Source organism: Narcine bancroftii, chromosome 2 (genome assembly GCF_036971445.1).
Source record: "Narcine bancroftii isolate sNarBan1 chromosome 2, sNarBan1.hap1, whole genome shotgun sequence".
NCBI lineage: Eukaryota > Metazoa > Chordata > Chondrichthyes > Torpediniformes > Narcinidae > Narcine > Narcine bancroftii.
The window spans coordinates 325453064-325479102 of NC_091470.1; the positions used below are offsets into that span (position 1 = coordinate 325453064).

The window sequence follows — 26039 nt, forward strand, 5'->3', positions numbered from 1 at the left end:
TGTTTTTAATACTTACTAGTTATATTGCTTGTTATGTAGTTTATTAGATGATGATATTACAATAGTTGTTAATAACATTTCAATATTCAGTTTTATACAAATCCAAAGATGTTTATATTTTAATTGTATTTATCACACACTCATGAGTTACACAATCAGGTTTATTTCGTTTGAATCTGCACGAACACAGTTCTTCAAATATATGTTTATCTCTTCATCAGTCTGGGATGAGCTTGATTATTACAATTAATTCCTGGGTTCCAAAGCAGCTTTCAACATTAATCCAAACATGCTTCCTATAAGAGATTTCCAAAAGACCATTTTTCCTTTAAATAGAGCACACATGTCAAACTCTGGCCCGCGGGCCAAATTTGGCCCACGATATAATTATATTTGGCCCGCGGGCCAAATTTGGCCCACGATATAATTATATTTGGCCCGCGGGCCAAATTTGGCCCACGATATAATTATATTTGGCCCGCAAGATCATATCAAAAATGTATTAGAGGTGGCCCGCTGGCCGCCGCGCCAGTATAGCGCATGCACAGCTGTGTCCCGGGGTGAGAGAGAGAGAGAAAAATCCTGGTCCTTGAAAAGTAGTGGTGGGTGGTTTTATAAACACGCTGTCATGTCCCCCCGCCCATCCCCCCACCGCAGCACGGCCTGGCCGGTGTCAGGGGAAGCCAAGGCCACTTCCCAGTGCCCGGAACCCCAGTGGCACATCGTTTCTTGGAGCTGCAGATGGAGTCGGGACATCGGAGGGAAGATTGGGGCTCCCCGCCGGGCGATGGGGCCGCCGGCCGCCCTGCGCCTTCCCACCGGACCAGCGGCGGGTGCCCGGAGTACACGTGGAGAGCGGGAGTGGCGTGGGCTGGATCGGGATTAGCCGCGCTCACCTGCTCCTCCACCGCTGACCGGGATCCCAGCGCAGTCCTGAGCGCGGAGACTGCCCTGGAAAGGTCCTGGGACATCGGCACGGAAAGAAAAAGGGGATCCGGGAGAAACTCAGCAGGTCAAAGGGGGGTACGAGAGAAACTCAGCAGGTCAAGGGGGAGGGGTCCGGGAGAAACTCAGCAGGTCAAGGGGGGTCCGGGAGAAACTCAGCAGGTCAAGGGAGGTCCGGGAGAAACTCAGCAGGTCAAAGGGGGATCCGGGAGAAACTCAGCAGGTCAAGGGGGGTCCGGGAGAAACTCAGCAGGTCAAGGGGGGTCCGGGAGAAACTCAGCAGGTCAAGGGAGGTCCGGGAGAAACTCAGCAGGTCAAAGGGGGATCCGGGAGAAACTCAGCAGGTCAAGGGGGGTCCGGGAGAAACTCACCAGGTCAAGGGGGGTCCGGGAGAAACTCAGCAGGTCAAAGGGGGATCCGGGAGAAACTCAGCAGGTCAAGGGAGGTCTGGGAGAAACTCAGCAGGTCAAGGGAGGTCCGGGAGAAACTCAGCAGGTCAAGGGGGGTCTGGGAGAAACTCAGCAGGTCAAGGGGGGTCCGGGAGAAACTCAGGGGGGGCCTGACCTCGCCAGGACTGTTGCCCACTCCCCCTCCCTGCCGCAGGCCGACCCGCGACTCACGATGACGGGGCCGCTGATCCACCGAGATGCTGCCCTGCAGCGAGAGCCGATGCCCCCGTACTGTCATTGTCCAACCCGATCGCCCGCAAACCCCGCCCTCCCGCACACAGGCCTGAGTAAGTATTATGAACTTTAATCTCAGGATAAAACGATCTTCCAATAGTTTCATGTCAGTGATAAATATATTCCTGGTTAAAAATGGTCCTGCACCTGGATACAAGCTCATTAGGCATAAAACTTGAAAAGTGTGTAAATCAAAGGATATCTGTACCAATGGAAAAAGGGCATGGCAAATAACCCTGCTAGAGTTCATGCCCACAATCAGTCACCCATTTGATTGTTTCAGGAATCATGTTATTCTCCCACATTCTCAATAGCCCTCAGATTTTACTATTCGACAGCACACTAGCAACATTTGACAAATCCTCTATTGAGAAATATTATTTATTGAATATTTTATTTCTCATTTGTTAATGCTTCTGGAAAGAGTTTATCCAAAACTATTATTAAACATTTATTTTAATAAGAAAAAGTTTAACATTACATATGTTGAAAGAAGAGAAAACATGCAGATGTTGTTGAAAATTTTCAATAAATATTTAGTTCGGCCCTCGACTTAGTCCAAGTTTTTAATTTTGGCCCTCCGTGAATTTGAGTTTGACACCCCTGAAATAGAGGATCAGAGAAAATAAAACTTCCAATTATGAATGCTGTAGTAATATATGACAGATTATGGAGAGACTAAACAGTGCTTTCCTATTTCTTGAAGAGTGAATTTTCACCAAATAACAATAAATATGGAAAGATTTAATATTTTAGAAAGAATCCCTATGTAACGAACCCAAACAGTTGGGCAATGTTAATTAGAATTGTATTTTATAAAGAACGTTAAAAAATGGTCTTAAACTTGTACCTTTTTCTATTTAGGATGGCAGTGGCTATATAGATGAAAATGAATTAGATGCAATGCTAAAGGATCTCTGTGAAAAGAACAAACAGGTAATAACTCAATACAAAATTACTAACTTTAGAGTTAAATGGAGACTTTATTCTAAATGCTGTTCATGAAATTTAGTTAACTATATGACTGATTATAACATACAGGATCTAGACATTGAGAATCTTACAACATACAAAAAAAACATCATGGCTTTGTCTGATGGAGGAAAACTCTTTCGGAAAGACTTGGCACTGATCCTCTGTGCTGAAGAGTTTTAAATATCTTGCATTCCTGTGTGTTTGTGATTTCTGTGAAGATAGCTGTGTCCTTAAAGGGTGTAGGATATGCTTTCCTTCTACCTGTATGCATATAGATTAATCTGTAGAATGTGCAGCACATTCTTTCTGATCTGTTGTATCTATACTCTGTAATTTATTGCTTTTGTATCTACAGAATTCATATACTGTAATAAAATATACTACCAAATGATAATGAAATGCGGTATAAAACAGTTGTTTTGTCTGGGAGTGAAAGAGGTGTTAATAAATGTTTACAAAACAGTTCTAGGCTGTTTAATAAAGTAATGATGTTATAAAGATACCTTGCACAATTAATGATTTTAAAATTGATGCTGTAAAAGATTTTCAAAAACTGTTCTATATACCTTTCTTTGAGTATGGTGTACACTTCTTTTGGGGAAGAAAAAGTCTTAAAGTAGATGGAATCAAAGAACAAGTAAAATTATATAATCTGCTTAAAACTTTTTGAATTACATAATTGATCAATGAGTTAAGAGAATTTAATTCGTGGCATTGCATGCTATTTATTTTATTATTTACTGTATTTCTTTTCATATTTTAAGAAGTACAAGACTAAATGAGAAAACATCAATGTTTATTGTCATGTGTACAGAGTTACATTGAAAAACATTGTTTTGAGTGCTATCCAGGCAAGTCAAGCTATACTTAGTAATGAGGAAGGACTTAAGTCAGGTCGTGCAAAATAAAATAGAAGTGCAGAATGTGCAAAGACTGAAGAAACAGTAAAAAAAAATACAGGGAAAATAAACCGAAAGGGAAAAGTAAATTAACAAAAGAGCATCTTTACTCAAAGAATTTAATTAATATCCATTCCAGATTTTAAGATGTCAAAATGATATGACATCCTATCACTGTGTAGGGCAGTAGCTTTAACCCCACACTAATCTGTCACTTTAAAATTAGAAGTCATTAAGAATTATTTCAAATTTAACATGAAAGCCATATAATCCTTTCAAACATCCACTTTATAAACCAGTCACATTTTAAAAATTCCACTCTACCGTAATATAATTTCATTGTATCCTTTTCTTTCCAAGAAATATTAATTTACCAATTTGAAGAATCATCCTTAATTCCCACCTCTAACACTGTGCATGCATAATTTATGATGGTACAGTACAATTCCAATTATCCAAAATGGTCGGGACCGGGCATACGTCAGCTAAACGTTTTTTTCAGAAAACTGGTCATTTTTTAAAAACAGTCCAGTAGCAATAGCAAAATCACTTGTATTAATGCATAAACAACAAACAACAAGGGAAAGCCTTTTAAGCATTAAAATAATGTTTAATTTTCATCAAAAAAATGCTGGCTGTGGCTGATCCCTGACATGAAACCACCACTGCCGTTAATCCCTAGGGAGGCTTCCTGGGCCAGTGGAACACACTGTCAAGTTGGCAAGCTCCTGTCTCCCAGTGACCAGAGCTACCAACCGAATCATTCCCTTAGTCTATCGCATGTGCACAGTGGGGAGTCCAGTGTGTATGTGTGCGGTAGTAGGCCGATGGGATGGTTTGGTGTTGGTGTCAGGGACTCTGCTCTACAGAGAAGGGGGAGGGGAGAGAGAGTGGGGGGGGGGGAGAGAGGGAGGGAGGGAGGGGGGAGAGAGGGAGGGAGAGAGAGGGAGAGAGGGGGGAGGGGGAGAGAGAGAGGGAGGGGGAGAGAGGGAGGGGGAGAGAGGGAGGGAGGGGGAGGGAGAGAGGGAGAGAGGGGGAGAGAGGGAGGGAGGGAGGGAGAGAGGGAGGGAGGGAGAGAGGGAGGGAGGGGGAGAGGGGGAGGGAGGGAGGGGGAGAGAAGGAGGGAGGGAAGGAGGGAGGGAAGGAGGGAGGGAAGGAGGGAGGGAAAGAGGGAGAGGGAGGTAGGGGGAGAGAGAGGGGATGGAACGCCACTGAGCCTGAGGTCCTGCGCCTGTCCAGGAGCCCAACTTCCCTTCTCCTGCCCGGGAGGCCTCTCTCCTCGATGATGCCAGGTCAATGTATTCTTCCAACTGTTTGCAGCTAGGAGACAGTGGCACATAGTTTGAGAGGGAGAGTTGGAGAGAAAAGTCAATAAGGGAAGGTAAAGAAGTGATTAGAGAGAGGGGAGAGGGTTACCTGAAACAAGGACAATCTTATGTTGAGTGTATTTTTTTTCAACCTGTGAGGGGTCAGTTTGGTTCCAAAAAAATTGCATAAATGAGGATTTCTGATTTGATTTGGATATCGTCATTTATCTGAAATGTTTTAAAAATGTGGATAAAAGAGGATTTTGGAGAACCGGAGTTGTACTGTTACTTGATGGTGATTCTAATTTTCAAATACACTTTGCCTAGAGTATGTTGTCAGAATTGTTTTGCCTGTGATCAATACTCAGCAAAACTGTTGCTCCTTCTTAATTCAAAATAAAATTGCAATTGGAAACTGATTGCACAACCAATGATCAATTAAGCAGCATTGTTTCCAATAAACATATTTCAATTTAGTTTTCAAGATAATTATTTTGAAAATTTAACCAAATATAAATCATTAAAAATCGATGATTCTTCTACTGGTATAGTATTTTTGCCAATGTATTATTTTAAATTGTGCTTGATCTGTGACACTTAGCCTTTGGTTTTTCTGATAAGAGACTCCAGCATATCCCATTGTTCACTTGTAACCTGGAATAACAATAATTTAAAATTCAGAGGCAAGTAAATTATATTATTTATATTTTAAAAATTCAATGAGAAATAAAACAACAACTTCATGTTTTTAAGATGGATATGAGAAACAAACTGGCCTGTAAAATTATTAGGTACATATTAGAAGTCATGATACAATTTCTTGCATGAGAAAAATCACCTCTAGAGTTCATGCAAATATAGATTATGGCAGCCATTCTCAACCATTATTTGCTATGACCCCACCCCCACCCTTAGGACACTGTGAAGCAGTCAAGTTTTGGTTTCTTCCATACTTCTCCACTTTTGACTACATTAAAAAAAGTTATGTGACCTGAAAACAAAGCCTTTACTTAAATGTGCTATGCCCCCCCCCCCCCCCAGAGGGCTGTAGGGGCCCCATTGAGAATGGCTGGATTACGTGCTTCCTGTGCAGAAACTGGGACTACGAGAAAGGTTCAGTAACTAAAACTGACATTACCTTTTGTAGACTGTTAAATTCACCAGCTATTGATACATATTCACCACCATCAAATCTTATTACCTGCAAAAAAAAATGAATGGCAAAACTACCATTGTTATTTTTGGCTTAGATTTAAACAAAAAAAATACTGTTGAATTCAAGCAACATGGCTATTTCCTTCCAGGATCTTTATCCCAACCATTTCTGTCGTTTTGTAGTACTACAATTTTCAAACTTAACAGTGCTCCTCCATTCCTGCCCTCACAAAACCAACAGCTTTGATATCTTTTAATAATGAGGGCCCTTTCTAAATTTTCCACCTATTTCCTTTTAGGATGCTCTATTAAATATAGCTTATATATCATTTTTTAAAAATAATATTTCAGTGAATTTCCATTGAATATTCATTTGTGCAGTTGTTCTCACAGAAACTATTTAGTCATATCTGTGATGTTCTTGAGGCCCTTTGCAAAATTGGAGGTAACTCTCTGCACTGCATATCTAAATCTGACTCAGCAGTTTTTCCTCACTTCAGAACATAGCAACTAAAGGATAATATAAGGATCTGGAATATTATCAAAGTTTTTGACAAATTGGATACAGACTAAATTTCATTTTCAGAATGAGGAAAAATATGCAGCAAAATTCCAATAATCTGCAATCTGATCATTTGGAGATCCTGGTATTTAGGCTTCTGGCTCACCATGCAATGTTTACAACTTCCACTCCCATAAGCTCAGTTTCTTACAGTCTCTTACTCAACAGGGCCCTAGTTCCTGCACACCCTTCCTACTCATAGTGACCACAACCCCATTTGATAGGGCTGTAACTTTTACTCTCACTTTACGAAGCCAAGCCAAAGAAGAAGACACTTTTGTAGTTCTGTTAGCTGTGGTCCTTTGAAATTTACCTCTTTCTGTTTCCCATACACACCCTTGAGACTTCATGTATTTGCTGAGCATTACTGTGTTACATCTTTTAAAAAATGAAAAAGTGAGAAGTATTAATAAATCTAAAAATCCAATGGTCTGGAAAATCTGGCACCCAAGTCCCAAGTGTAATGGATAATGGAGTTTTGCTACTGCACACCTTGAGGTTTATGTAGTGAGATGCAGTGATAGAGGTTGTTTGGGAGGGCAGACAGTAGTACAAGACAGAGTACAAAAGTACAGAATTTCAGAGAGAGATCAGTTAGTACAGAGCAAAGGCTTATTTTGAGGTTTATTCAGGAGTATGACAACAGCAGAAAGGAAATTGTCTTTGAATCTACTTGTATGTGATCTCATACTTGTGAATCTTCTTCCTGACAGGATGGGGATGAAAAGAGGGAGGCTGGGGTAAGAAGAGTCTTTTGAATATGCTAGCTATGTTTCTAAGGCAATGGAAATCATCAATGGAGTCGATGGAGGGAAGGGGTATATGTGATGGCCTGAGCAACGTTCACAATCCTCAACAATTTCTTGCAGTCTTCCTATTCGACACAGTGATGCATCCTGATAGGATGCTTTTAATGGTATTTTAATGGTAAACACAGTCAATAAGAAAACCAGTAGGAATTTCAGTACATAATTAACAAGGTGGCTTCCTAACATAAAGGATTTATGGGAAAGTAGAGAAGTACATAAGGGATAAGGAAGTAGATTGGCACTGAAAGATTTAGTTGTAGAGAAACAAGATGAGGCTTAAAATAAAATTGATGACTTCAGAGCCAGAGTGCTTTATCAGAGATAGGTGAGAAAAATATCAGATATTTGCTGCACTCAGATGTTGGCTAACAAGAGAATACACTGGATGCTGCGATCTGACCAAGGGTTTCAACATTCACAGACTGGACTGGAACTTGGATTCTGGCAGAAAAAGGAAGGGGTGGTGTGTGCACCTGGCTGGTGCATAGACATTGGGAGTTATGCTCACATCCTGCTCCACTGCCTTAAAGCAAATATTGATCAAATACAGATCCTTTTATCTATCCTGAGTGTTCTCATCAGTGATTCTCACTGGTGTTTATGACCCTCCCGATGCCAATTACAAACAGGCGCTTGCAGATCTGCATGATGTGGTCAGTAAACAAGAGTCACCCATCCTGATGCAATAAAATCATAGTTGGTGTTATTAACCAGGTCTGTCTCAAGAAAACCATGCCCAATTATCACCAGTACATAACCTGCTGTACCAGGGGTTCCACTGAACACTAAGAAAAAGAAGCTCTATCTATTTTTCCCAAAACCACATTATGGCAAGTCACATACCTGGCAGTGCTCCTCCTGCCTACATACAGAGTCTAAAAAGAGAGGCTCCAGAGATCAGGACAGTCAAAGATGAGCATGGGAAGTTGAAGAGCTGAACAGGACTTCCTCAGGTCAGTGGATTGAGTAATGTTCAAGAACTTGAGTGAGGATTGAATTATTACACCAGGGCCGTTACGAACTTTATCAAAGCAGCTGTGGACCAGTGTCCCCATCAAATCATTCAGAGTTTTCCCCAACCAGAAGCCCTGGATGAACAATGAAATCCAGAACCTGCTGAGAACTGGATTATAGGCATTTAAGTCCGGAGAGCTAGACCACTACACAAGGAGCAGATACGACCTACAGAAAGCCATCTACCAGGGGAAGAGGAGACTCCAGACAAAAATGAAAATAGCAAAGGATACCTGACAGCTCTGGCAGGGCTTGCTACAAAACCCAATCCGGTGCAATAGGACACACCAAAGCTTCACTCCCTTAGGAATTCAATGCCTTCTACGCCTGAGTTTACCACAAAAACAAGAAAAAAAACCCACTGCGCACCACCATGTCCCATGATGATCCTCTACAGTCAGAAACCAAAGCTGATGTGTATGCTGCCTTTAGGAGAGTGAATCCAAGGAAAGCATCTGGTCTGGACAGAATACCTGGCTGAGTACTGAAAACCTGTGCTGACCAACTGGCCGATGTATTTACGGATATTTTCAACATCTTACTCCAGTGGGATATGGTATTTATCTGTTTCAAACAGGCCTCGATTGTGCAGATACCCTAGAAGAGTGTGGTAACCTGCCTAAATGACTACAGGCCAGTACATTCACAATGATTAAATGTTTTAAGAGGCTGCTGTGGAAGCATATCAGTTCATGTCTGAGCAGTAACATCGATCCATCCAATTTGTGTACCGCAGCAACATATTTTCATGCTCTCTTCATGATGACCTTAGTATGCCTACAGCAGATGCCATCATATTGGTTCAACACAAAATCCTGGAATGACTGGACAGCAAGGATGTATATATAATCAGAAAGTTCTTCATCGACTACAGTTCAGCTTTCAATATCCCCTCAATACCGATCAGCAAATTCCAAGACCTGGGCATCAATACCCACTGTGCAATTGGATCCTAGATTTCTTCACTTCTCGACCCCAATTAATGTGATTAGCGAGAACATCTCCACAATCTCCATTAGTACTAGAGCACCATAGGTCTGCATTCTTAGACCCTTGATCTACTTGCTTTACACCTACGACTTTGTGGCTCGGTACAACACCTCCACCATTTAAAATCTACTGATAACATAACATAACAATTTACAGCACGGAAACAGGCCATTAGGCCCTTCTAGTCCGCACCAAACCAAACACCCCTCTCTAGTCCCACCTCCCTGCACAATGCCCATAACCCTCCATCTTCTTCTCATCCATATACCTGTCCAACCTTTTCTTAAATAATACAATTGACTCCGCCGCCACTATTTCTCCCGGAAGCTCATTCCACACGGCTACCACTCTCTGAGTAAAGAAGTTCCCCCTCATGTTACCTCTAAACCTCTGCCCCTTAATTCTTAACTCATGTCCTCTTGTTTTAATCTTTCCTCCTCTTAACGGAAATAGTCTATCCACATCCACTCTGTCTATCCCTTTCATAATCTTAAATACTTCTATCAAATCCCCTCTCAACCTTCTACGCTCCAAAGAATAAAGACCTAATCTGTCCAATCTCTCCCTATACTTTAGATGCTTAAACCCAGGTAACATTCTGGTAAACCTTCTCTGCACACTCTCCACTCTGTTTACATCCTTCCTATAATTAGGCGACTAGAACTGCACACAGAACTCCAAATTAGGCCGCACCAACGTCTTATACAGTCTCAACATCACCTCCCAACTCCTATATTCCATGCAATGATTGATAAAGGCCAGCATACTAAAAGCCTTCTTCACCACCCTACACACAATTGTATAAAAATGAGTCAGTATACTGGAAGGAGATTGGAAACTTGGATGAATGGTGTACCAACAATATCATCTCAGTCAATGTCACCAAAACCAAGACTTTAGGAAGAGAAAACCAGAGGTGTACGATCAGTGATCATTGGGGGTCAGCAGCAGAGAGATTGAGCAAATTCTAATTCCTGGGATTTACTATTGCGGAGGACCTTCCCTGGACCAAACGTACTAATGTTATCGTGAAGAAAACATGTCAGTATCTCTACCTTCTTAGGAGTTTGCTACGACATCAGAAACCTTGGCAAATTTGGACAGATGTATAGTATAAGAGTGCTGACTGAAGGCATCATTGCCTAGCATGGGGCATCATTACATCTAAATGGAAAGCCCTACAAAAGGTAGTGGCCACAGTCAAGTACATCACAGACAAAACTCTCTCCACCATTGAGAAAATCTACATGGAGAGCAGCAGCAATCATCAAGGATCCACACCACCCAGGACATGCATTGCTCTTATTGCTGCCAGGAAAGAGGTGCAGATGCCAGAAGACTCGCACCACCAGGTTGAGGAACAGTTGCTACCTCTCCACCATCAGACTCCTCAACAACAGACTCAATCAGAGACTCATTTAAGGATTCTGACTTTGCACATTATTTATTACTGAATATTTATATTTACTGTATTTGCAATTTGTTTAAATTTCATTCTTTGTTTACATTTCTCACTTTTGTATACCTGTACTTATCTTTTTCTTGAGTACAGTTTCTTCTTCTTTGGCTTGACTTCACGGACGAAGATTTATGGAGGGGTAATGTCCACGTCAGCTGCAGGCTCGTTTGTGGCTGACAAGTCCGAGGCGGGACAGGCAGACACGGTTGCAGCGGTTGCGGGGAAAATTGGTTGGTTGTTGGGTTTTTCCTCCTTTGTCTTTTGACAGTGAGGTGGGCTCTGCGGTCTTCTTCAAAGGAGGTTGCTTTCTTTCTTTCTTCCTTTGGCTTGGCTTCGCGGACGAAGATTTATGGAGGGGGTAAAAGTCCACGTTAGATGCAGGCTCGTTTGTGGCTGAAAAGTCCAATGCGGGACAGGCAGACACGGTTGCAGCGGTTGCAGGGAAAAATTGGTGGGTTGGGGTTGGGTGTTGGGTTTTTCCTCTTTTGCCTTTTGTCAGTGAGGTGGGCTCTGCGGTCTTCTTCAAAGGAGGTTGCTGCCCGCCAAACTGTGAGGCACCAAGATGCACGGTTTGAGGCGATATCAGCCCACTGGCGGTGGTCAATGTGGCAGGCACCAAGAGATTTCTTTAGGCACTCCTTGTACCTTTTCTTTGGTGCACCTCTGTCACGGTGGCCAGTGGAGAGCTCGCCATATAACACGATCTTGGGAGGGCGATGGTCCTCCATTCTGGAGACGTGACCCACCCAGCGCAGCTGGATCTTCAGCAGCGTGGACTCGATGCTGTCGACCTCTGCCATCTCGAGTACTTCGACGTTAGGGATGAAAGCGCTCCAATGGATGTTGAGGATGAAGCGGAGACAACGCTGGTGGAAGCGTTCTAGGAGCCGTAGGTGATGCCGGTAGAGGACCCATGATTCAGAGCCGAACAGGAATGTGGGTATGACAACGGCTCTGTATACGCTTATCTTTGTGAGGTTTTTCAGTTGGTTGTTTTTCCAGACTCTTTTGTGTAGTCTTCCAAAGGCGCTATTTGCCTTGGCCAGTCTGTTGTCTATCTCATTGTCGATCCTTGCATCTGATGAAATGGTGTAGCCGAGATAGGTAAACTGGTTGACCGTTTTGAGTTTTGTGTGCCCGATGGAGATGTGGGGGGGCTGGTAGTCATGGTGGGGAGCTGGCTGATGGAGGACCTCAGTTTTCTTCAGGCTGACTTCCAGGCCAAACATTTTGGCAGTTTCCGCAAAACAGGACGTCAAGCGCTGAAGAGTTGGCTCTGAATGGGCAACTAAAGCGGCATCGTCTGCAAAGAGTAGTTCACGGACAAGTTTCTCTTGTGTCTTGGTGTGAGCTTGCAGGCGCCTCAGATTGAAGAGACTGCCATCCGTGCGGTACCGGATGTAAACAGCGTCTTCATTGTTGAGGTCTTTCATGGCTTGGTTCAGCATCATGCTGAAGAAGATTGAAAAGAGGGTTGGTGCGAGAACACAGCCTTGCTTCACGCCATTGTTAATGGAGAAGGGTTCAGAGAGCTCATTGCTGTATCTGACCCGACATTGTTGGTTTTCGTGCAGTTGGATAATCATGTTGAGGAACTTTGGGGGACATCCGATGCGCTCTAGTATTTGCCAAAGCCCTTTCCTGCTCACGGTGTCGAAGGCTTTGGTGAGGTCAACAAAGGTGATGTAGAGTCCTTTGTTTTGTTCTCTGCACTTTTCTTGGAGCTGTCTGAGGGCAAAGACCATGTCAGTAGTTCCTCTGTTTGCGCGAAAGCCGCACTGTGATTCTGGGAGAATATTCTCGGCGACACTAGGTATTATTCTACTTAGTAGAATCCTAGCGAAGATTTTGCCTGCAATGGAGAGCAGCGTGATTCCCCTGTAGTTTGAGCAGTCTGATTTCTCGCCTTTGTTTTTGTACAGGGTGATGATGGTGGCATCACGAAGGTCCTGAGGCAGTTTTCCTTGGTCCCAACAAAGCTTGAAAAACTCATGCAGTTTGGCATGCAGAGTTTTGCCGCCAGCCTTCCAGACTTCTGGGGGGATTCCATCCATACCTGCTGCTTTGCCACTTTTCAGTTGTTCGATTGCCTTATATGTCTCATCCTGTGTGAGGACCTCATCCAGCTCTAGCCTTAGGGGCTGTTGAGGGAGCTGGAGCAGGGCGGAATCTTGGACTGAGCGGTTGGCACTGAAAAGAGATTGGAAGTGTTCTGACCATCGGTTGAGGATGGAGATCTTGTCGCTGAGGAGGACTTTGCCATCTGAGCTGCGCAGCGGGCTTTGGACTTGGGGTGAGGGGCCGTACACAGCCTTTAGAACCTCGTAGAAACCCCTGAAGTCCCCAATGTCCACGCTGAGCTGGGTTTGTTTGCCGAGGCTAGTCCACCACTCATTTTGGACCTCCCAGAGTTTGCGCTGAAGATGGCTGCATGCGCGACGGAAGGCTTATTTCTTCTCTGGACAGGACGGCTTTGTAAGGTGAGCCTGGTGGGCAGCTCGCTTCTTTGCCAGCAGCTCCTGGATTTCCTGGCTGTTTTCGTCAAACCAGTCCTTGTTTTTCCTGGAGGAGAAGCCCAGTACCTCTTCAGTGGATTGCAGTATGGTAGTCTTCAACTGATCCCAGAGGGTTTCAGGGGACGGGTCCGTGAGGCGGGTTGCATCGTCAAGCTTTACTTTGAGGTTTGCCTGGAAGTTTCCTCTCGCTTCATCTGACTGCAGGTTTCCAACATTGAACCTCTTTCTGGGGGCTTTACTGTTCCTGGGCTTTGGCTTGAAGTGAAGGTTGAGCTTGCAGCGAACCAGCCGGTGGTCAGTGTGGCATTCCGCGCTGGGCATGACCCTGGTGTGGAGCACATCTCGTTTGTCACTTTCTCACACCAGGATGTAGTCCAGGAGGTGCCAGTGTTTGGATCGGGGATGCATCCAGGTAGTCTTAAGGCTGTCCCTCTGCTGAAAAAGGGTGTTTGTAATGACAAGCCGCTGTTCTGCGCAGAGCTCCAACAGGAGGCGCCCATTGTCGTTGCACTTGCCGACGCCATGCTTGCCCAGGATTCCTGGCCAGGTTTCTGAGTCTTTGCCGACGCGAGCGTTGAAGTCGCCAAGGATGACAACCTTGTCGGCTGTAGAGGTGCATTGGATGAGGTTGTGCAGGTCAGTGTAGAACTTGTCCTTTTCTGCTGGTTCCGCCTGGAGGGTTGGAGCATAGACACTGATGAGGGTGATGCAACGCTTGTTTTGAAGGGGTAGTCGCATGGACATGATTCGGTCCAAGTGGCCTGTCGGAAGGTTTTCGAGTTTGGAGGCAATGAAGTTCTTGACCATGAAGTCTACACCAGATAGGCGTCGTTCATCCGAAGGCTTGCCAGACCAGTAGAGTGTGTAGCCCGCGCCACGTTCTTGGAGGCTGCCTACATCTGCCAGGCGGACTTCACTGAGAGCGGCTATGTCGATGTCAAGTCTGAGGAGTTCATGTGCAATGAGGGCAGACCGACGTTCAGGTCGGTGGCTGTCAGCCTTGTCTAGCATGGTTCTGATGTTCCAGCATGCTAGCTTGAGTTTGTGAGCATCTTTTGAGTGGGAGGACGTGGAGGGGGAGGACGTGGACCTGACCTCGGGCCTGCGCAAAGGAGCTTTTAGGTGGAGTGCAGTGCGCGCAGTACTGGCCCCACCCTTTACACCCATGGTTCGTGTGCCTTGGCCAAGCAAGCTGGAACGTGGCAGCGAGGTCCTTGGGTCGTAGGTTTTATATCGGAGTGGCCTTCTCCTATGCAGGTTTCTTACCCGGGCTGGAGGGGTCTGCCTCCCCTCCTAGGTCGGTCCATACTGCCCGGACCGGGGCCGGGGCCGCCGCCGCTCTCTCTGTGCCCGGACTGGGGCCGCCGCCTCCCACTCTCTGCCCGGACCGGGGCCTCCGCTTGCCTCACTCGACCGAGGCCGGGGCCGCCGTCTCCCCCTTGCTCCTGCCCGGATCGGGGCCGCCGCCGCCTACCCTTCGCCCGGACCGGGGCCGGGGCCGCCACTGCTCTCTCTGTGCCCGGACTGGGGCCACCGCCTCCCACTCTCTGCCCGGACCGGGGCCTCCGCCTGCCTCACTCGACCGTGGCCGGGGCCGCCGTCTCCCCCTTACTCCTGCCCGGACCGGGGCCGCCGCCACCTACCCTTCGCCCGGACCGGGGCCGGGGCCGCCGTCTCCCCCTTGCTCCTGCCCGGATCGGGGCCGCCGCCGCCTACCCTTCGCCCGGACCGGGGCCGGGGCCGCCGCTGCTCTCTCTGTGCCCGGACTGGGGCCGCCGCCTCCCAGTCTCTGCCCGGACCGGGGCCTCCGCCTGCCTCACTCGACCGAGGCCGGGGCCGCCGTCTCCCCCTTGCTCCTGCCCGGATCGTTGCCGCCGCCGCCTACCCTTCGCCTGGACCGGGGCCAGGGCCGCCGTTTCCCCCTTGCTCCTGCCCGGATCGGGGCCGCCGCCGCCTACCCTTCGCCCGGACCGGGGCCGGGGCCGCCGCTGCTCTCTCTGTGCCCGGACTGGGGCCGCCGCCTCCCAGTCTCTGCCCGGACCGGGGCCTCCGCCTGCCTCACTCGACCGAGGCCGGGGCCGCCGTCTCCCCCTTGCTCCTGCCCGGATCGTTGCCGCCGCCGCCTACCCTTCGCCTGGACCGGGGCCAGGGCCGCCGTCTCCCCCTTGCTCCTGCCCGGATCGGGGCCGCCGCCGCCTACCCTTCGCCCGGACCGGGGCCGCCGCTGCTCTCTCTGTGCCCAGACTGGGGCCGCCGCCTCCCACTCTCATTAGTCAACCATTAGTCAACACACAAAAACATCGGCATCTCTCAACTAGATTCTATCCTGTAGTCCATTAAGCTAATTAACATAGAATAATGAGTCATGCCGACTCATATATCCCTTCCTAAAAAAGAAGTACAAAACCCTCCCTACCCCTTAACCCTCTAATTTTGATAACTGCCTGGTGTGCAAGAAAAAGCTCAGGGCTGTATATGATGTCATGTATATACTCTCATAATATGAGCATGAAGTGGAGTGTAAACAATATCCTCGACTGGATAAGCTGAATGATCTGTGCCATACATTGAAAATGATACTCTGCAGTTTGACTTTTAAATGCCTGCTCCATTTAAGTGTCCTGTTGTGGATTACCCCACGAGCATCAAGAAGAAATCAAGTCATACAACATGGAAACAGCCTCTTCCATCCACCATGTGTATCACATCCATCAAGTACTAAATAAATATCTCAATACCTGGTCTGGAATTTTCTATGCCACAACAATTACTTTGTTGTAAGAATAACTGCTGCCAACATCCCCTCAGGCAATGCACTCCAAATTTCAACCACCTTTTGATGAAAATATTTTTCCTCAGATCCCTTTAAGCCTCTCACCCCTTATCCTGAAACCTATGCTCTCTCTGCTGTAATGTAGGATTTCTGACTACTGTCCCTAGTTTTGTACTGTTATGGTTGGTCCTCTTCACAGAGTTAACCATGATCTCACCTATGTTTTGCCGTGGGAAAATAATGCTTTAAACAAAGAACCAAATGTTAACTTACTGCTCCTGTTACCCAATTGGCATAATCACTGCACAGGTAGGCAGCAAGGTTGGCGATTTCATTCACAGTTCCAAAGCGACCCAATGGAATTCTTTTCAACATTTCTTGTTCAAACAAGCCACTTGGATCAAGTCGACTAAAGGCACCCTACAAAAGTTTTAAAATACAATCGAAAGCTTAACAGATGTAACAAATTGGCGGGCCATAATTTTACAGTCAAACGTAGTTTGGTTAAATATAATTATGTTACATACTAATTAAAGAAAATACATAGTAGATCTGAAATTTCAGACATTGGATTTTACAAGAACTTAAGGAATTTGATTTAAGCTACAGGATCTATCAGGATTCAGAAAAGCAAGGTCTGATTAGGGAGAATGAGCATAACTTTGTGCTTTGGAAATTGTACCTTACGAATTTTTTTTTTGAAGAGTGACCAAAGCAATAGATGAGGACACATTGTTAAATACTGTCTTCATGGGCTTTAGCAAGGTCTTTGTCAAGATGTAGTATTCTAGGCTGGTCTAGAAGGTTAGGGTGGATACACAGTTGGCTTGATGTGAGAGCCAGAGGGTGATGGTGGATTTTCAGACTGGAGGCCTGTGACCAATGGTGTGCTACTGGGACTGGATCCACTGTTTATTTTGTCGATTAATGATCTGGGCATGAAGATAGATGGCATGATCAACAAGTTTGCAGACAACACAGTGGAAAAGGAGGAAGGCTATCTAAGATTAGAATAGGATCTTGATGAAACGAGTCAGTGGGCTGGAATTTAATTTGGATAAATGGGAAATGCTGCATTTTGATAAGGCAGAACTTGTACAGTAAATGGTTGGGCCCTGGGAAATGTTTTAGAATGGGGAGACATAGGATACAGGTTCATTGTTCAATGAAAGTAGTGCTACAGATAGAGAGAATAGTGGAAAAACATGTGTGACATAGAGAATAGTGGAAAAACATGTGTGACATGCTTACTTAATCGTCAGGACATTGAGTACAAAAGATAAGATGTCATGTTACAGCTGTAAAAGACATTGGCAAGGCCACATTTGGAATACTGTGTGGATTTATGGTCACCTTTCTATGGGGAAGGTGTCATTAAACTAGAATGGTGCAAAAAAGATTCACAAGGATGTTGCGAGGATTGGAAAGAGTTACTTAGAAGAAGAGGGTTAATAGGCTAGGACTTTTTTTCCTGGAAAGTAGCAGGCTGAGAGATGACCTTATGGAGGTATTCAGTCTTTGCTGTAGAAGAGTCAACAACTACAGGGCACAATTTAGAGGTGAGAGGTGAAAGGCTTAAAGGGGTATAAGAGGCAACATTAACAAATAGGAATGAACTGCCAGAGGAATTGGTGGAGACGGGTACATTTATATCAGTACATGGATAGGGAAACCTTAAGAGGAATAAGGGCAAAATACAGGCAATAGGACTAGCTCAGATGACCAACTTGGTCAGCATGGACAAGTTGGGCTGACGGGTCTGTTTCCATGCTGTAAAGCTTTATGACTCTAGGAGCTAAAATGAGTCGCACGGCATCTGCTCGAGCACCTGATCACTGTTTTGACTTCCAACAATTCCCAGTCAAACCTTCTGTTGACATTTTGAATATACCTAATAAACTGGATCATACTGTCAGCTGGCCTGTGGTTACAGAGAAAATGAGCTAGCTTCAACGTGCCATTAGACGTAGGAATAGAATTAGGCCTCTTGACCCATCAAATTTGCAACACCATTCAATCATGGCTGATTTATTTTTCGCTCTCAACTTTATTCTTATGAATTCCTAATCAACCCTTGACACCCTTATTAATTAAGAACCTATCAAACTCCTCTTCAAACATACCCAATAACTTGGCCTCCACAGCGATTTGTGGCAGTGAATGCCACAGATTCACCACCTTTTAAATTTTCTCCTCTCTGTTTTAAAGGAATGTCCTTTTATTTTGAGACTTGTGCCCTCTGGTTCTAGACTAACCCACTCCTGGAAACATCCTCTCCAGAATGCATCAATATGATCCAGGCTTCCACACCAACATATAGTAGCTCAGAAGAACAGAATGTGCTAGAGGTCAAGTTGGAGTGTACTTGACCTCTCACTTCAGCAGTGATTCCAAACCATAATGATCTGACACTGGCTCTCTCTTTCAACAGTTGCAGCTGACGTATCTAGCATAGCCCCATTCATTTTTAATGGGGAGTCCGCAACCTTTAATTTAAAAAAAAAGCAAGCAAAGACCTGTGGTTTGTTTGGAGGAATTGCAATAGATGACAACTATTAACCCAAAGGCCTTGGAAATGCCAACTATTAACCCAAAGGCCCAGTTATACTTTGGCTCTACCTATTTCCCCCATTTACTTTTACACAGAGAGAAATGAGAAGAACATGATGATCATTTGGATTCATTTTTTTACCCATCTACTTAAGGCCAGCTAAAAGCTTATATCGTAGCAGCTGTGCAGCAGGCTGAGCGGTTGTTCAGCACGGTAATGTGAACCGCCACCGTCAGGGCAGTGCATGGACTTACCCAAGGGCTGGCATGCTATTGAGTGCCGAGGGACGGCACATGGATCAGCTGGGTCCCCTGCTGAAAGGCACGGGACGTTAACAAGTCTCAATCTAAAACTGCTGGTCCCGTGGACCACAGCTGTCCCTTAACAAGGTCCACATGGAGCCCTGGACAGGCAGGGAATAAAAGCTGCTTGTCAAGCTTCAATAAACCAGTCTTGAGTTGACTACTCTGGCGTGTGTTTGAATTTCTTTAGTAGCTCTACCGTAGTATCTGCTACAATATCATTAGAGACCTAGTAAAATTCATTAGAAAGCAATGAAGAATTGGGCCAGCATGGTTAGTGTAGCAATTAGCGCAATGCTCATACAGCACAGCAGCCCAGATTCACATTTGGCTTTGTAGGTAAGGAGTTTGCATGTTCTCTTCATGTTCGTATGTGCTTCTTCCAGGTGCTCCGGTAGCCTCCCATGTTCGAAAGGCATCAGGAGTTAGTAGGTTAATTGGTCACGTGGTATAATTGGATAGCATGAGCTTATGGGCTGGAAAGGCCTGTTATTGGGCTCTATCACTAAATTGAAGCTGTGTCCTGATTCCCAACAACTAATAATTATTTTTAAGAATGCTCTTGCATAATTACTAATTGATACAATATTATTCAATACATTTTAAACTATAAACAATTGAGGATGAAACCAGTGAATTAAGACAATAGTAAACAAATGAAAAGTCATGCAATTTAGAAATACCTACAAATCAAAAGTAAGACAAGCCTTGAATTAAAAAGTCACACTGTTATGTCATCAATAAAGAAATAAAAGCATTGGGAAAACTGTAGGTCAAGCAGCCTTGATAGGGAGCAAAAGGTAAACAACATTTTGGACCCGAGCCCTTCATCAGAAATCTGTGAAGAAAGATATTAATGCCTGAATGAAAAGATGAGGTAATTTTTAAATTTTAATTTAGACATTAAGCATGGTAACAGGCCATTTCGGCGCCGCCAATTACACCCAATTAACCTATACCCCTCTACATTTCGAATGGTGGGAGGAAACTGGAGTCCCTGGGAAAAACCCACGCAGACACGAGGAGAATATACAAACTCCTTATAGACAGAGTGGGATTCAAACTCAGGTCTCGATCACTGGCACTGTAAAGGGACTGCACTAACCACTACGCCAACTGTGGCCCCCCAAGTGGAGGAGAGGTGGGCGGAAGGGGAATGGAGAAGAGCACATGGTAAAAGGTAATAGTTGATACAGGTGGAGGGTCAATGAGAAGTAAGGGAGGGAGAAGGCAGACGGCTAGCTCTCTGGTAGGAGAAGGAAAGGAAGGGGGTGAAGAGCTGGAGGAAAGGAGACTGAGGGAAAGGGAAAGATCATGGAAAGGGGTTAAGGGACATTGAAGGAGTCAATATCAATGCTGTTTGGTTTAAGACTACCAGGACAGAATGAGATGTTATTCCTTAATTTGCAGCTGGGATCAATTTGGCAGTACACCTGAGGGAATGGACAGATAAGTTAATGGTATGTGGAAATAAAAGCATAATAGTGTCTGCTTTAATCTAGACTGTAATAACTGAATGGGAATATTGTGGAAAGAAGATAAGTTCGGCAACTCGGCTCATTCTTGCAGCAGTTTAGAAGAAAGGGAAGGGAAAGGGAAGATTGAAATATTTAGATCATGAGGAATCTTGAAAGGGTGAACGTAGAGATGTTTCCTATCAACAATGAATCAGAGCTAAAAACTCATTTAGCTCAGAGATGAGGTTAAATAGTTTCTCTCTTCCTCAAGTGTCGTGCAATTAGTCTCTGAATATTTTTAATTCAAAGGTAAAGGTGAAAGGTTATTGCAGTAAAATTAGAATATAGATTTGAGGTTGTAACTTCATCAGTTACAATCTTATTATGTGGCAGAACAGATTTGAGTGGATGATTGGCCAACTGTTGTCCCAAATTCATATATCCATAATACCTTTGTTTTAATGGGCCCTGGCTGAATCACATTGAATCTCATACCATGTCGACCCCATTCAGCAGCTAATGATCTGTAAACCAAAATAAAAAGACGTCTGTGTTATTTCTGAATAAGTTTAATAACAAAAAAAGCTTTAATAGTTGCATCTTGTGGTAGAATAAAATAATATAAAGCATCATGGTGACATGCTGTTTTATTACCATTATTCTAAAATGCTAACAATTAATTACATATCTTTGTTTTTGCAATAACTTGAAATATTACTGCAAATGAAATTACTTCCGGGAGTAGAACTGAAGATCAAAATGCTCTGCAAATTTGACAGAAATTCTAGCTTCCTACTTTCACTGCACATGTGCATTTATTCAAAGACATTTACTCTACAACCATGGTGAGCCATGATAGATTCATTGCTATTCTTATCAACTAGTTCAGGCCTAAAAATTCTTACTTGCTCATGGCTTCTACTCCTGCTTTTGCTGATGCACTGGCCATGACAAATCCTGATCCAGACTCCGCATAGATGGTAGTAATAGCTAGGAAAGCTGCACCTAAAAGACAGTGTTTTGGAACTCAAAAACTAAACACAATTTTTAAACATTGTAGAAAACATACAAAAAGTCTTAAGTTCAAGAACCTTGGCTTAAGTTACCAGAGTACACAAAATGTTCAACTTATAAATGGTGTATTTATGAAAAACCATGCATGAAATATTCAAGGCGACAGCACCACAAAAAACTCAAGACAAGAACAGAATAAAAAATGCAATGGATGCAGGAAATATGCAATAAAACCAGAAAGTTTCGAGATCTTGGCAGGTTAGTCAGCATCTGCAGTGAAAGAAATGTAATTTCACAGTTATTGATTTTTGTTAGAACTTGTGTCACAAATTATATATTTACATCAAAGTAATTAAGTTAAATATTTGCATGACATGCAAATCAGGGGCACAATCTTACTCAAAACCTTGTGATGAAGGCTTACATGTCTCTAATACATTTCTAAGGAACAGGACATGCCTGCCTATGTATTATTTTAACGTATTACTTTACATCAGTAACTACCCAGTCTTGATGAAGCAAGGTTTTGTTTGAAGGGATCCAAGGCGATTAAAGACAAGATCCCACTTCACAAACTTCACACAAATGTACAAGAGTATGACATCACACCAACACCCACTCTGACCACCCACACCTCTACCTCCCCTCTCAAGCATCTGATTCCTACCCTCCTTCAGTCCATTCTCAGTCTCCCTGCTTCTATCCCCTTCAGACAATTTCCTTTCTCCATTTTCACCCTTTCCCTCTCATTTCTAAATCATGAATCAATGTGGAATAAATGGAACTCCGTTGATCTCCCTAATCCACACAGGACCTGGCTTGTCGATTGCCCTGCCCCTCAGCCCTGATGGTGTGTGGCCTAGCCTGAACTGACCTCTCCAAGAACAAGAAATATCGATTCTGATGAAAGTTAAGTCATTGATTTTAAACTTTGAATCTGCTTCTCTTTCCACAGATGATGCCTGAACTGTCATGTATTACCAGCACTCTTCTATCTCTGAACTCTAGAGTCCACAAAAGTTTGCTTTTATATTATTGAAATGGAACTTGCTGCCAGTTGCAAGTTACTTGTGCTTTCCGCTAATCAACACGTCGAACCTAAGACTTACAAATACTATGATATTAATATGTGCTCTCAGGCAAGTGTGATCCTCAATAGTGGGACCCAATGTTACACCAGGAATTGAATGAAACACTACTATCATGTAAGCAGAACTGAATGAGCCCTGCTCACAAAACAGGCACAACAAGCTTGTCAAAAGGCTAAGACCCATTCCCTGCCTTGATAGCTATTAAACCTATCAAAGATTATCTCTGGTTTTTAAAAGTCATCAAATAATTAAAATTATTTTAAAAGATTAAACTTTTTAAAATAAAAAAGTGAATAGTAATTCAGGAGCATTTAAAATATCAATAAAGTATTTATATTCCTAATAGAGTTTGAGAAGCTGGTGATATAGCCAAGTAACCACAGGACACTAATAATGATCATCTGTAGTTAGAGTGACTCATTGGTGGAAGAATGGATGTTTTGGGTGGTGAATGGCATGCTAATTAAAGGTCAAGGACCCAAAACCTTAAATTTGTTTCCATGTATTTCCAGCATTTTCTGCTAATGCCATATAGTTACTCATTTGATTCACAACCATTATCTGTTGACTTGCCATATCATTATTTTGTCTCTAACTATCTAACATCTTTGTATTTCTTCTTCACATACAAAATTGTGAACTTTGAATTCTGATGCACCTGTTCTTCCCTTCCCATATCTACATGACCTGCCAAGATCCTGCACTGCATGTTGCACAATTAGGTTTATACTCCAAGCAAGTTTTACCTTGTTAGTCACAACTAACTGATAATAATAATGACATAAATACAACTCATTTCCCAGCATTGCCCTACTTTTCCTCAATAAATATATTGCACCATGGGCTACTTAGACAGAACTTGAAAAAAGCTGCAAGATCTCAAGAGATTGGCCAAATAAAATAATTCTGAAATTTTAACTCTTATCATGGGTGAATAATAAAACAAGCATTGAATCCATTAATTTCCACTTACAGCAAGAGCATAACCTGAGTCAATGTTACCATCAAATCAATATAATCTATTGTTCACAATCTCTGATTTATACAAAATAAACTATGTATTCTACAAGGTTTCTAAAGAGAAAACTTTTCTTTTTACCTTTTTTTGCTTTAATCAATTCTTTACCAATCTCCAAAGTTACATATGCAGTACCATTAAGAACAATTTCTGTAATGGTTTTGAAAGCATTAGCTGAAAGTCTTTCCGAGGGAGAAATGAAGTTTCCAGCAGCATTATTTATCACTACCTGGCATGTAAAAAGAAAAAAAATAGCATCCAAAGAACTTGAAAAACTATTAACTATAGTGCAGCTCATCATTTCAAAATATTTAGGTGAAGTGGGGTTTTAAAATTTAGTATTACGTCAGATAGTTATTCAGAGTTTAAAACCCGATAATAATTGAGTATGGAATATCTACTCTAACAAATGAGGCCACTGATTGCCGAGTGGGAGCAAGGCTGTGGATCAAGATTCCTTGAATTGGGAACTGCTATTTTTTAAACTATAATTTTTTTTGTTGGTAGGAACATCAGGTGAGAAGTTTCTGTTTCTGGACAGGACATTTTAATCAACAAGTAGGCCAAGAAAGGAATGCAATCTACAATATTTAAATGACAAAAGCTTTTGAAAATAAACTAATCTTTCAGAATCTTTGTGATACACGATTAGTGTAGCAGCAGGACATGACTACAGTGCCAGCAACCTGTGTTTGAATCTGGCGCTGTCTGCCAGGAGTTTGTAGGTTCTCCCATGTCTGTGTGGGTTTTCCCTGGGTGCTCCAGTCTCCTCCCGCCTTTGGAAATGTACAGGGTTGTTAGTTAATTTCGGTGTAATTGAGTGGCATGGGCTCGTGGATTGGAAGGGCCTGTTACCATGCTGTACATCTAATTTTTTTTAAATTAAAGGTGGCATCCTCCTTCCTCAAAATTGGCTCTAGATTGTAACTTCAAGAGGAATTGAAACTGGTGTTTGAAATTAGTTAGTTTGGCATGTGAAATTTCATGCACCAATCCCTTTACATCCTGACATGACAGTACCAGAGGCAATGGTGCACAATTTTTTCAGTAAATAACAAAATTGGTATACATACATCAGGTAGTCCTGTCACTTCAGACATCTGCTCCACAGCAGACTTCACAGAAACTGGATCTCTCACATCACACTGAATTGAATGAACCTAAGATAAATGTCATCGAGTCGTAACAGCATCACAGTATTAATTTCATGAAATTAATAAAATCTGGATGATGACTATATTATGAACTTGATATTCATCAATGCTATCCACAGATCTAGGTACAGGCAAGATCTATCAAAGGCTCCATTTCAAATTTGTTTTAAAGGAACCAAAGAGCATGAATGCAAACTTGAACTCACAAGGTCAGTCCAAAGTGTGGGCCAGCTATGAGGTTGGAGCTGGGTGTCCTGAGTGTGGGTTGTGTGCACAGTTTTTTTTTCCTGGGCTTTTCAGTGAATATTTGCTATATTAGGCTGTATAATGTAGTGGTAGAAAATCAGTCTTGCAACTTTTCTCTTCAACCTGATTGAAGAACCCTCTGGGAGAAGATGGTTTTCTGTCTGAATTTTATAAAGAATTTAAAGATTTGATGATCTCTTCTTTTATGGAAGCATTAGATCAGGCGGTGGTAACACACACTCTCCCAGAATCTTTTTCTACTAAGATAATAACTGTAATACCAAAAAAAGATAGGTCTTTCTGACAATGGTTTTAAAGGACTTCTTTCTTTGGCTTGGCTTCGCGGATGAAGATTTATGGAGGGGGTAAAAAGTCCACGTCAGCTGCAGGCTCGTTTGTGGCTGACAAGTATTTCATTGTTAAATGTAGGTTTATAGGATAATTGCAAAAATTTTAGCTAATAGATTGATGAAATTCTTACCAAAGTTGATAAAAAATGGATCAGACAAGGTTTGTAAAAAAGAAACAATCTGTGGACAACGTAACTAGATTACTTAATATAATACATTTGGAACAAAAGAGGGGAGATCTAAGTGTGGCAGTGGTTTTAGATATGGAAAAAGTATTTGATAGATTATAATGGAACGTTTTGTTTAAGATGTTTGAAAGATTTAGGATGGATAACTTGCAGAAGTGATTATATCTGATCCTGATATTAAAGGATTTGAAGTTAATCAAAAGGAATATAAAATTAATTTATTTGCTAATGATGTTTTATTTGACAAAAACAATAGTTTTGTTAAGTAAATTATACTTAAGAATGGAGGAATATTGGAAAGAATCGGGTTATAAAGTAAATTGAGATAAAAGTGAAATTATGCTCCTTACTATAGGGGATTATATTCAGTGGCAACAAGATACCCAATTCAAATGGCTGATGAATGAAATAAAATATCTCGAGATATGGGTATGGGTAATTGTGCTAAAATGAATATATTCCCTAGAGTACAATAAACTGCAATAACCTCTCCCCCCCCACCCACAACCATTCTGTTCAGGCCCCTGTCTACATTTTTACATACCTTGCTGAAGGGTTCAAGCCCGAAACACTAATTATGC

The 26039-nt window shown here is 43.1% G+C and overlaps 2 protein-coding genes across 2 annotated transcripts in view; one reads left to right on the forward strand and one right to left on the reverse strand.

Moving 5' to 3' along the window:
- The window catches only part of calb1 (calbindin 1), a 65773-nt gene extending 62522 nt beyond the window's left edge, over positions 1 to 3251 (forward strand). The window contains exons 10-11 of the mRNA XM_069921971.1: positions 2493 to 2564; positions 2670 to 3251. Coding sequence (XP_069778072.1) covers positions 2493 to 2564; positions 2670 to 2783 — 186 coding nt within the window. The 3' untranslated portion in view covers positions 2784 to 3251. The remainder of the gene's footprint in view (positions 1 to 2492; positions 2565 to 2669) is intronic.
- Positions 3252 to 3382: 131 nt separating this feature from the next.
- decr1 (2,4-dienoyl CoA reductase 1, mitochondrial) overlaps positions 3383 to 26039 on the reverse strand; it is a 54368-nt gene continuing 31711 nt past the window's right edge. The window contains exons 4-10 of the mRNA XM_069921970.1: positions 24594 to 24680; positions 23602 to 23749; positions 21303 to 21402; positions 20849 to 20921; positions 16361 to 16507; positions 5948 to 6010; positions 3383 to 5463 (exon numbers count right to left, since the gene is read on the reverse strand). Coding sequence (XP_069778071.1) covers positions 5407 to 5463; positions 5948 to 6010; positions 16361 to 16507; positions 20849 to 20921; positions 21303 to 21402; positions 23602 to 23749; positions 24594 to 24680 — 675 coding nt within the window. The 3' untranslated portion in view covers positions 3383 to 5406. The remainder of the gene's footprint in view (positions 5464 to 5947; positions 6011 to 16360; positions 16508 to 20848; positions 20922 to 21302; positions 21403 to 23601; positions 23750 to 24593; positions 24681 to 26039) is intronic.